Source organism: Platichthys flesus, chromosome 16, assembly GCF_949316205.1.
Source record: "Platichthys flesus chromosome 16, fPlaFle2.1, whole genome shotgun sequence".
NCBI lineage: Eukaryota > Metazoa > Chordata > Actinopteri > Pleuronectiformes > Pleuronectidae > Platichthys > Platichthys flesus.
Genome location: NC_084960.1, coordinates 22,431,119 through 22,443,217, shown reverse-complemented (window position 1 = coordinate 22,443,217; position 12,099 = coordinate 22,431,119). Strand labels below are relative to the sequence as shown.

The 12,099-nt window shown below is 42.0% G+C and overlaps 1 protein-coding gene across 5 annotated transcripts in view; it reads right to left on the bottom strand.

The window, feature by feature from the left end:
- smg1 (SMG1 nonsense mediated mRNA decay associated PI3K related kinase) overlaps nt 1-12,099 on the bottom strand; it is a 102,801-nt gene that overhangs the window by 34,770 nt on the left and 55,932 nt on the right. For 2 of the 5 annotated variants that reach the window (XR_009924339.1, XM_062407950.1), the window contains exons 32-40: nt 11,010-11,184; nt 10,709-10,847; nt 9,766-9,984; nt 9,499-9,679; nt 8,175-8,336; nt 7,379-7,602; nt 6,719-6,873; nt 5,808-6,030; nt 929-1,175 (exon numbers count right to left, since the gene is read on the bottom strand). Coding sequence is in view for 4 of the 5 variants with exons in the window: in XM_062407950.1 (XP_062263934.1) it covers nt 929-1,175; nt 5,808-6,030; nt 6,719-6,873; nt 7,379-7,602; nt 8,175-8,336; nt 9,499-9,679; nt 9,766-9,984; nt 10,709-10,847; nt 11,010-11,184 (1,725 nt within the window). In the remaining variant the exon portion in view is untranslated. The remainder of the gene's footprint in view (nt 1-928; nt 1,176-5,807; nt 6,031-6,718; nt 6,874-7,378; nt 7,603-8,174; nt 8,337-9,498; nt 9,680-9,765; nt 9,985-10,708; nt 10,848-11,009; nt 11,185-12,099) is intronic. The other 3 variants (XM_062407951.1, XM_062407952.1, XM_062407953.1) reach the window with 3 other exon arrangements.

Below are 12,099 nucleotides of genomic sequence, written 5' to 3'. Positions count from 1 at the left end.
AATCCTATATAAAAATTCATACCCGTCAGAAAGTATGAATAGTCACCATAACGTTGTGGATATCTGTTAATTGTGGATAATCTCGCTTAACACACATTTTAAAAAATGTTTAAACTACTTGTCCTGCTGAATGTGCCTGATACAGAGGGCTGTCTTTGTCACATATAGAAGACCGACTGCACTGAGCTGAATTCATGTCTGTATTCAAATAAAATCTTCCAGCAGGTTGTTTTGGTGCTTTAGAACATAACCGCTGTAAAACAATTCGAAAATTACATTTAGTTTCACTGTTTCGTGTTCGGCGTAAGTTGATTAGTTGTTGCAGCCCTACTGCACATGGATCCTTTTTCATCAAATGATACAATCAGTAAGATAAACCTGAACAGACTTTCACTGTTATTGCACATTTGTGCTGTAATTCTCAAAATAAGTTTTTCAATATAAGAATCAGATGACATAAGCAGCAAGACCTACTCTCATGTCTGCAGCCTGTATGTGCGTTTTAATCTGATACTCTTCACACACAAACTTAATCTTATTTATTTGGTTATTAATCAATGGTGTCGGTTCAAGAATTTGGAGCATTCCAACTACTTTAACCCTGATATCCTGGCTGCGCGCGTGGTGTGTGTTTAAATGCGTGCCACATATATACGAGCAAATTAAACAAGCAAGGGTAGGGAGGGAGGAAATTCCCACAGGATACTAACGTCCAAGGTGACCAGACCTAAGTGGATTTTACTCAGTTTGAGTTTACAGATGTGACCCTTGTTTGTATGTGTGTTTCTTACTGTTGGTACAAGTGTGCAGAGTCAGGAGGAACTGAGTGAATGGATCTGCAGCGTTCTGCTCCATTATGAAGAAAGATTTTCATCATTCTCCCCCCCCCCCCCCCCCCCGTTTTTATTACAGTGAGCTGGTATCTTACCTTTAAAAAGGTAAGGGTAGTTGTTTCCATCTGATCCCAGGAAGTAGAGTTTTTTTGGCTTGGTCTTGGTGGGCAGGATGGTAATGGTGTTGCCTACGCTCTGTATGGTGACAGCATCTGATGCAGACACCTCACCCGGCAGGGCCATCTCTGTTGTGGTCATAGACAACAGGCGAGGACTGATCTCATCCAGATGAAGCAGATAACTGGATCTCTTCTGAGCACGCTGCTGAAGGCTCATCATGATCTATCCAATACACACACCATTTGGGGTCAGCCATGCAAAATGATTGCAAGAAGGTCATATAGACATTAACCTGAACAGTAAAAAGGGCTGAGAACCGACTCAAGTACTTTGAAAACACTTGGCAAATTGCTCATACCACCATCAAGAATAAATAATGCCTTTGTCACTTCTAAATGCAAAAAAGATAGGAACACAAAAATGTATTGAGGGGCAGAGTGAAAAAAGTAGCAGTCTTACATATATATTAAATGGTTTTGTATTTATATAGCGCTTTTCTAGGCTTGATGACAACTCAAAGCGCTTTACAGTACAGTTTTACATTCACCCATTTACACACACATTCATACAGTGCATCTAATCGCAGCACTTTGTTATTCTATGGGGGCCATTCAGGGTTCAGCATCTTGCCCAAGGACACTTCGGCATGCAGATGGGTCAGACTGGGGATCGAACTGCCGACCTTCAGGTTAAAGGACGACCACTCTACCCCTCAGCCAAGGCCACCCCTGTTTGTGCGTGTAAATCAAAATTTACGATGGATTCTAGACTAATGTCTAGCATTATAAAATGTTCACTATTTGCTTACTGGTTATACAAATTTTCAATTTATGAGAGGCTCAAAGAAGATCTGTACATTTCGGTTTAACTACAACACAAACAGTGCATAAAAGCAGAGGTGGGAAGTCACGAAGTACAAATACTTGTACTTTACTTGAGCATTTATTTTCCTGACGACCTTTACTCGATACAATTGAACACAAATTTCGGTACTTTCTACTTCTTATATTCTCAAAACTGCCTCGCTACTTGAGTAGCGCAGGTTGGTGAAACACACGCCTTTACGCACAGCACACCTCTCTCTCTCGATTGATACGGAGGCCCGGTTGTGTTTGCCGTCGGGGGGACAGCGCGAGACCGTAAGCCTCTGGACGCTGGTCGGGCTGCCTTGGTCGACCGGGGTCGAACAGGCTGTACTGGTACTGATCCCTCCGCGGGTCACCTTCAGAAACCTTGTTACAAGGATAACTTCCTCTAGATAGTCAAGTTTGATCCTCTTCTCGGCGCTCCGTCAGGGCCGTGACTGACTACGACGGGGCCGATCAGAGGACCACACAAAACCATCCAATGGGGAGTAGCGATGCGTTTACAAAGGCAGGGACTTAATCAACGCAAGCACATTCCCCATCCATTTATTCCCTTTAGAATTATCCAGGTGCTCATGCAGGAGCTCGTTTCTGTTCAGTCTTTATTATTTTGTCGGAAATTTGGCCCACAGCAAAACTAGACTGTGTCTAGTATTTGTTCTTCTCTGTACTAGCACTGTGCAGGCTGTTAACAAAAGAGGAAATCTGTCCTATTTTGTGTGCCTAGAACTTGTTTCCTTTTGCTGAGTTATAAGGGGCATTGCGTATCACTCCTGCTACTGATTAGAACGTGAAAGGTCCATGTTAAGTGATATTAACAGAATGTTCTAGTGGTTAAACTGTGGTTTATTAATGTGCTTAGGCAGATACAAGAGGCACTTGTTTATTCTGTTGTGTTGCTTCTTTGTTGTGCCTAGACATTCTGGTGCACTAGTCCATTACTATTTGAACCGCAAAGAAAGTGAAAATTTCCTTCAACAGTGTGAGCTACTCCCTTCAGAGAACAGCACAAACGGGCTGTAACCAGAGAAGAAAGCGAAGTGGGAGGCCCCGGTGCACAACTCAGCAAGAAGACAAGTATATTAGAGTATCTAGTTTGAGAAATAGACGCCTCACAGGTCCTCAACTGGCAGGTTCTTTAAATGGTACCCGCAAAACGCCAGTGTCAACGTCTACAGTGAAGAGGCGACGACGGGATGCTGGCCTTCTAGGCAGAGTGTCAAAGAAAAAGCCATATCTTAGACTGGCCAACAAAAAGAAAAGATTAATATGGGCAAAATAACACAGACATTGGACAGAGGAAGATTGGAAAAAAGTGTTACGGACAAACGAATCAAAGTTTGAGGTGTATAGATCAAAAAGAGGAACATTTGTGAGACGCAGAACAGGTGAAAAGATGCTGGATGCCTGATGCCATCTGTCAAGCATGGTGGAGGTCATGTGATGGTCTGTGGCTGCTTTGGTGCTGGTAAAGTGGGAGATTTTGTACAAGGTAAAAGGGATTTTACCATGGCAACGCCATGCCATATCCTGTGGACAGCGATTGATTGAGCCAATCTCCTCCTACAACAGGACAATGACCCAAAGCACACCTCCACATTATGCAAGAACTATTTAGGGAAGAAGAAAGCAGCTGGTGAGCTGTCTGTAACGGAGTGGCCAGCGCAATCGCCAGATCGCAACCCCATTGAGCTGTTGTGGGAGCAGCTTGACCGTATGGTACGCAAGAAGTGCCCATCAAGCCAATCCAACTGGTGGGAGGTGCTTTAGGAAGCTAGGGGGGACATTTCTAAAGATTACCTCAACAAATGAACAGCTAGAATTCCACAGGTCTGCAATGCTGTAATTACTGCAAATGGAGGATTCTTTGACGAAAGCAAAGTTTGAAGAATGAAATTAATATTTCAAATAAAAATCATTATTTCTAACCTTGTCAATGTCTTGACCATATTTTCTATTCATTTTGCAACTCATTCGATAAATAAAAGTGTGACTTTTCATGGAAAACTTGAAATTGTCTGGGTGACCCCAAACTTTTGAACGGTAGTGTACATTTCAACTCCAGATATTTTTGATACTTAAGTACAATTAATAATAGCAACTTTAAGTCTTTGAAACAACTCATTTTCTTACGGGTGACTTTAACTTTTACCGGAGTCACTTTAAGATAAGATATCTGTACTTTTACAGAGTATGGCTTTCAAGTACTTTATACATCACTACACAAAAGACTCTGGATAATCAGGTGTAAGGAGTTTTGTGTGTAGTGACTTGAGGTAAATAGTCTTGAAGAAACAAGATGAATATAGTCAAACGGTATCCACCCTGTTCGGCCCTTGTGACTCAATGGCTGTGATTTAATTCACTTCGACAGGGCCACATAATGTCTTAAAATACTTCATCTCACTTTGGCAAAGTGTGGGTCGCTAGATGCCGTCTCAAAAAAAAAAATACAATTTTAAAATAATTTAAAATGTTATTTGTAACCCTTTATTGTAAAAATATATACATAAATATGAGTTGAAATTAGAATAAAAACATGCAATAAAAACAAGTTTTTTCCTTTTTCTTTGTAGACCCTTGAGGTTATTACGACCATTATAGGTCAAAAGAAAGTCCTTATTGAACAGACAATCCCAGCCGCAGCTCAAAGGGCATCATATGCGGTGGAATATTTAATTGCACAGGTAAAAAAAACACACACACAATCAGCGAATCGTTAATTAAACCCGCTAAAACCTCTGGCCATGGATGGGGAAACATTATAAAGGATTATAAGGATACAGTTGAGGACATTTTTACAAAACTAAAAGAAGAGGGACTATCTTTGGGAAACTGTATTGTGTGTTTAGGAACGGGGCTGGAGGGATGCTGGGGGAAAAGGCAGGACTGAAAGCGAGAGTCCTACAAGTGGCGCCACACGTCAATTCCACACACTGTATTAATCACAGAGAATCTCTTGCAGGCAAAACACTTGAGCCAGGGCTTAAACATATTCTTAACATTGCGTAAAAAATGGTCAACTACATAAAAACACGTCCACTCAATAACAGACTTGCTCTTGCGGGGAAATGTGCTGAGCCGTCTGTATGAGCTGTGGGACGAGGTGCACATATGATGGAGCTAGGGTTGGGTACCGAGAACCGGTTCCAATATGGCACCGGTTCCAATACAACCGGTACCTACCCCGAACCGAAATGCAGTGCAGATTTCGGTGCTTCATTTCGGGGCCTCAGCCAATTGAACTGAGGTCTTCGTTCCTCCCGTCTACTCACACTTCCACTCCTTCCTTCACGGGAAGGGGCGTCTCCCGTCGGGTCCCTGCATGAGTCGGGCGCGTCTTCCGGTGTACAAACTCTTGTCTCAGCGCTGCCCGCGTAACGCATGCGTCAGGGCTTCCGTGCAGGTGTGGGAGGATCTCCTCGCCAGACCTCTCCCCGGCGCGGGTGTATTGTATTTATTTTTGTTTATTTAAGTATAGTGTAAACTTTAGTTAACAGTTCATATATTATTCATAGTTTTAAGTTAAAATGTGTTTTGTATTTATTTATATTTATAATCTACAGGCCGTGCCTGTGCAAAAATACTTTCTCAGCCCTGACATACTTAAAGATTAAATACAGAGCGCAGCTAAACATGGAGTGATCTCCGAGTCGACGTCTCCAAAATAAAGCTATGCACAACCTAAGATCAAAAGATTGTCAGTAAATAAAAAATTTATTGTAAAAGTGGCACACTTGTGTTATAAATTGAAATATACAAACTATTACATGTTTTTGTCACAATATTTATCCGAATAAACACAAAACAAACTAATTAAAAGATTTCCAATATTTCACCCTACTAATTAATACTTTAATCTGCCCCTTTCATAATATACAATCTCCTGTGACCAGCTAGGGACCACTCCCTCGGGACCATCCTTTTCGGAGTGTTCAATGCATTAAGGTTTGGTCATTTTTATATGTTATAAAACGGTTGCACAGACCTGTTTGAAGGGAATCCAGCTGCTGGCAGGGTTGGCAGGGTTGGCAGGGTTTCTCAGGCGCTCCAGGGCAGAAGTGATGGCATCACCGTAAGTCTGCTGGAACCAGTTCTCATGGGGTGTTTCGGCTGGAGCTGCTGTTATGCTGCAGACGTGATCCAGGGCAAAAACCACGGGACGCATCAGAGCAGAGTGCTTCTCACGCATAATGGCAATCTTTTCATCCCTGCAGCACAACAAAGACTGTAAATAGACTTAGAAGAAACAATTACGTGGGTCGAAGGAAATTTGCGATTTGAACCCCAACTGACCCAAAAGAGACTGAGAATACAAGATCATCACTGAATAGGGTTTTGTTAAATTACTGGTTTAACACTGGTATGTAAGCTTGGTTCTGTCTGTAGAGATGAGTATCGAGTGTTTTTTAATGTCATTTATGAGAGATTGATGCTTTGAGACTAGAAAATAGAGAAAAAGATGGTAATGTTAGAACAAGGAACTGCAGACATACTGAGTAAGAACAATGAGGTAAATTAGGAAAAAATAAAGGATCTGTAGAAATGCAGTCCATTTACCAAAAACTGTAACAGTACCCAGCATCATAAAATCCCAAGCTGGAAACACACCAAGGGATTTGTATAAGTGGCAACGAATGCCCATACAAATTAAATTTTTAAACAAAAACAATTAAGTGTGGATGTAGTCACAGAGATAAAGAGAAATGAGAGCAGTGTTTAAGAACTCTTTGTCCAAAGAGTTTTGCATTAGTGTTCAACAAAGACAAAATAAAATATAATTACTTGTATAGTTAAATAAGCAATGTTAAAGAATATCTACTTTTAGCTGTTAATGAAGAATAGACTGAAGTCTAGGAGACAGCTCAGCTTCTAAACATTTATATTGGTGATCCTCACCTGCGTAGTGTGTTGTTGTTCTGCACCCTCTTGACCTCATCCTCCAGCTGTTGGATTCTGCGCAGGACATGCATGTGTTGCTGTTGTAACACACCCAGCCACAATTCATCCCACAGTAATGTAACTCTCCGCAGCTCAGCCACCAGCTGCTGGACCTGTTCAGCACAAAGGACTCATTACCAGCTTTGAAAAAAATACAGTGGTAATCTGATTCAAAGGCTCTACGTGACGCACCAACACAGATATTTTCTTTTCTGAACTGCCATCTATTTCTAGGGTTAGGGCTAAAATACTAATGTCAGCATTTGTATTATAGGAGATGGTCACACTAAGCCAGACCATACAGCCATAGCTAACAAATATGAACACACATCTTCCTGTACTTTAGGTGCACTTAAAAGGTGTGAGATTAGAAGTGTAAACTAAAATGCTGCCATCTATAATAGTTGAACTATAAAAATACCCTGCTTTATTGGTCCACTATCTTTCCATCAATTCAGCTTGACTTAAAGACATTAATCTTTCAATAAACAAGGTTTATCACTGACTGTGTACAAGAACATATTGTGAAATGCTGGTTCTTACATGGTGTCTGTCTAGGATAGGTACAAACTCTGTCCATGTAACAGTTTACAAGGTTAAATGTCTGCAGCCTCCTACCTGAAGCACCATGGTAGGGTTGGCAAAGGACAGCTTTTCCACGATCTTGCTGTAACAGTCTTGCATCATGGCTTGATCTTGACTGGAGCAAAAGGTCGCCAGCTCGTCTGGATCTCCCCCTTGTCCAACACTCTCTGGCTGCTCCTCCTCCTCACCACCACCCAGGCACTCTCCTTGCATGCTTCCAAGGAAAGTCGGCAGCGCTGATGGTAATTTGCTCCCTGCTAACACATCATTATCAATAAATAGATTAACAGTTTCGACAATGGTATTCCTGATAATTGTCTTTGTAATGTGGGCTACATGGCTCAGCGGCAGAGCCGTCATCTAGCAGTAGGTACCTGGTTTGATTCCTTGGCTCTTCCACGTAAGATACTGAATCCCTAACTATTACTAGCTGTAAATGTTCCAGAGAGTAGGAAAACTCCTTACATAAACATTGGTGGTAGTCAAATTAAGTTTTTGTTTTGCCAGTGGCATTGAAGATAATTAGAATAAACGTATTATATAAATGAGCCATGTTTATAGCTGTACCTAACAAAAATGTTAACAGTCAAAATCAAATTTGGCTTTCCATTACGAATAGAGTATGACTGACTGTCACACGCGCACCCACACCAAACCCCCATACGTCAACACACAAGCGTCCCCTGAAGTACACTGCATGCTGACAAAACCAAAAAAAAGAATGCTGACTTAAAAAACTCAGTAAACTGAGGGGTCTTCAACTGATGATTAATATCTTTGGCTCATTGACATTAAGGAGCTGCACATTGCAACAGAATTAAACAAATACCTGCACTCTGACCCTCCCCTCCGAGGGATAGTGAGCCCACAATAGCTGGGTAGAGGATAAGATGTGGGGAGTCCTTGGCCACTCGACATAGCAGGCTGCAAATACTCTGTCGGATGTATGCTTCTGGATGGTTGAGACGGGAAAACAGCTGGGGGATGATACCTAAGAAGGATACACATTAGATGGATAATTAATCCTGAGGGGAATTTAGGCATATGTATCAGTATATAAAAGCCCTAAGGTGCTCTTATCCATCTGCCACAGATTATCAGCAGACATTTATTCTAAATATTTTGATCAGTGGTCTCAAAATGGCTATTCAGAAGAGCAGATCAAATGATACAAATTTCTATATATATCTGTTGAGTAGGACATAGGCAGACGAAGAGCTAGATCATTAAGCAACTCACTCTGCAGTTACTAAACTGTAACAGAGACATTACAACAACTATCCTCCAGCAAGAAACCAGAAATTTGGAATTCCATTAAATGCATTTAACACCAGCTGGTGTCTATGGTAGAAGATGAAGTCTTAAGACGATAAACATGAATGGACTTTAAATGTGTTCCTGCGGTTCTCATACTCCAACTCAGTTACTCAGTAAGGATTCCACTGCCTGACCACAAGCCAATCAATTCATCTATAAAACTATTCTCTTGCTGGTTATATCTACCTACTAATTCCACTAACGTCTGCCTACACTTCTTCGCACCTGAAACGCAAAGCTCATGACCATACCCTTATCGACTTCATAAATGTCTATTGTCATCTTCCTAAGGAAGTGCAGTTCTGCCTTTGGTGTGTTTTGAGCACAATATTAATACAAATTTAATAAACAGTCAACAAATAAATATCTGTGGATAAACTACAGCAGTGGAAAGTGACTCGGTCAGAATTGGCATCACATATTTTTGATATTCTGGTTTTTATTATTTGATCACAGACATTCACAGGAGTCGTTGGTAATGATATCCCTCACATCAACAACGTTTATAAAGTCAGACATTTTCTGAGGCTGTGAACCTGGATCTTATTGTGTTTTTTGTTTAACAGACCTCAGAAATAGTCACCATGCAATGTAGGAAAAAAAACTACCTATCATTCATGCCATGCGTGAAAAAATGTATTTGAAAATCTTCATTGTAGATAAACCAGGTATGATAAACACAAAGCAGAGCATTCCTTTGGCCAAGCAAACAGTGAAAAAAGGCATGTTTAGAAAGGCACTATTGCAGATAATTGCAAAGGTGACTGACCATACTCCTATGAAAACAAAAAACCTGTAAAGAATTCAGGTGTGAATGCATATTTTGTGTAACATACCCCTCCAGGGAGCTGTAGGGGTAGAGGCCAAGCCAAGCTCAAGCCCTTCCCTCAGTTCACCAGCATGCTTCACCAGCAGACGAAGGAGACGCAGGGTTGCCATGACAATCACATCGTCATTGCTCTGTTTGCTGTTGTGATAGGACAGCAGGAGTTTAGGGTTATCCTCATCTATATGGACCTAAAACACAAGACAGATACAATAAAGGTTGCCCTTTGAACCATTCATGGACTTCAGCACCTGCAAATTGCGTCTCTGAATCTGACCTGTCCAGCATTCAGCTTAAGGAAGGTGAAATAGGCTTGGCAGGAGACCCGATACAGGCCAAAGATGCGGTCCACAACCCGTCTCCAAACATGGATCAGACCATCTGTGACAGGTTGGCCCATCTCCCCAAGAAAGGGACATGAAGCAGTCAGCTGCCGCCAGATTACGTCTACCATGTCGTCCTCATTGTCCTCCTGCTGTAGAGCCATGTCCTCATCCTGACACACAACAGAACATTAGATTCAGAACCATCTGCACTGTAGTAACATATGCACATAGAGAAATGAGATACTTCAAAAACAGGATCTGGAATAGTAATTGAACACCAGCAAAACACTCAGTGAGTTGGGTAGGTGATACTCCCAACACCCAACTATTCAAAATCCACTTAAGAAAAAAAACCTTTTCAGTAACACTTAAGAGGAAACCAAGCCTGAATCATCCCTTTCTATCAGCGCAGGTTTACTTATAGTTTATCTACACAGTGAAGGATTGAAAGGATCACGTTTAAGTTTGTTTCTCTGTGACTGTCAGTTTCTGTCCTCAATTTTTTCAGGACACATGTGACCTATGACAAAAGAAATATTATCAGTTAATCTTTAAGTCCAAGCGATAACTGATCAAAATGTGAAGAAATTCCTTAAAGGGAAACCCGCTTCATGAGGCCAAATGAAGAGAAACAAGTTTAGGCCCAAATCCCTCATCCAGGAGTCCAAGTAAACTTTGTACTAAATTTGAAAGGATTCCATGGAAGTGTTCCTGAGATATTGCGGTCAAAGTGACCGAGATATTTGACAACCAAAATATAAATCACTTTTAGCAAGGTTTAAAAACTCAATCAAGGCGTTCTTCCGAGAATGATACAAGAATGAAATGGACCACACATAACCATAATGCCTCGTCACTGGCTGTCGACGGCATAGAGACACAAAAATTGTCTACCTGTATGCCAGTGGGACGACACATAGCCTGTCCCAGAATACCAAAGATTGTTTCCTTGTCTTCTTCGCTAGTGTTTGCTGGTAGCAACTCTTCTACCTCCTTCTTTTCCTCTGATAAGAGAGGCAATCCTTCCCCTTGGCTGAGGAGAAAATAAGAAATAATAGACTATTTATAGTTCTGATGAGCATGAAAATGCATTAAAATGGCATCTTTGAAAACAGCGTAGAACCACAATACATAAACATAACTTCACAATGGAAGAATTGTATTACATTACACAAGAGAAGCTTCAAACTGGTACCTAGACATGTTTGCCAGTGGGTCCACTAACCTGGCATTATCCACCACCTTCCTGCCCCAACGGTAAGCCCAGCTAGCCAGGGCTGCCCAGGACTTGGCCACCTCTGGAGCCAGGCTGGTAGAGAGCTGGTAGAGTTGGCCCAACACAAAGTCTGCCTCACCAACACCAACACTCACTGCACAGATTGCCATTAAGCGAGAATCAATTGACAACTCAACAAATCCTTTTGATTGAAAAGCACAGCCCTAATGTGCTAAGCTGTACTAGAGACTAATAAATGGTCAAAGTAAAAGGCTGACGTTGTCTGATTCAAGATTCAAGACTTTATTGTCATGTGCACACCAATTCAATTTAGCAGTCGGTGGGATTGAAATGCACTGGTCACAGGCTGTCTTCTGATCTGGTTGGCCTTCTTCCTATACCACTGGGTATAGAGGTCCTCCATGGATGGCAGCTCCGTCTTGGTGATGTGCTGAGCAGACTTCACCACCCTCTGTAATGCCTTACAGTTCAGGGTGGTGCAGTTACCACACCAGGTGGCGATGCAGCCAGTCAGAATACCCTCTAAGGTGCACCTGTAGAATTCTATCTGGCCGTCTTCCTCGGTGAGTCTGTGTGGTGTGTCCAGGTCAGGTCAGATCATCAGGTCAGATGTCAGGGCTCTGACCTTTCTGTAGATCATTTAAGGATGGTGTTGCAGCTGTGGGTGAACACGCAGTCATGCATGAAAAGGGAGGACTGAGCACGCAACACTGGGGAACGCTGGTTATGAGAGTCAGGTTGGAAGGACATGGTGCTACCTATCCGCAACAGCCTGTGGTGTGCCCGTCAGGAAGTTCAGGATCCAATCACGGAAGGCGATGTTGAACCCAAAGGTCTCTGAGCTTGATGAATAGCTTCAGGGGCACGATGGTATTGAATACTGAACTGTAGTCAATAAACAGCATTCTCACATATGTGTCCCTCTGGTCCAGGTGGTAGAGGGCAGTGTGAAGGGTGAGGGAGATGGCATCTGCAGTCGACCTATCTGGCCTGTAGGCAAACTGAAGTGGGTCCAGTAAGTCAGGGAGGCAGAAGGTGATTTGACTAA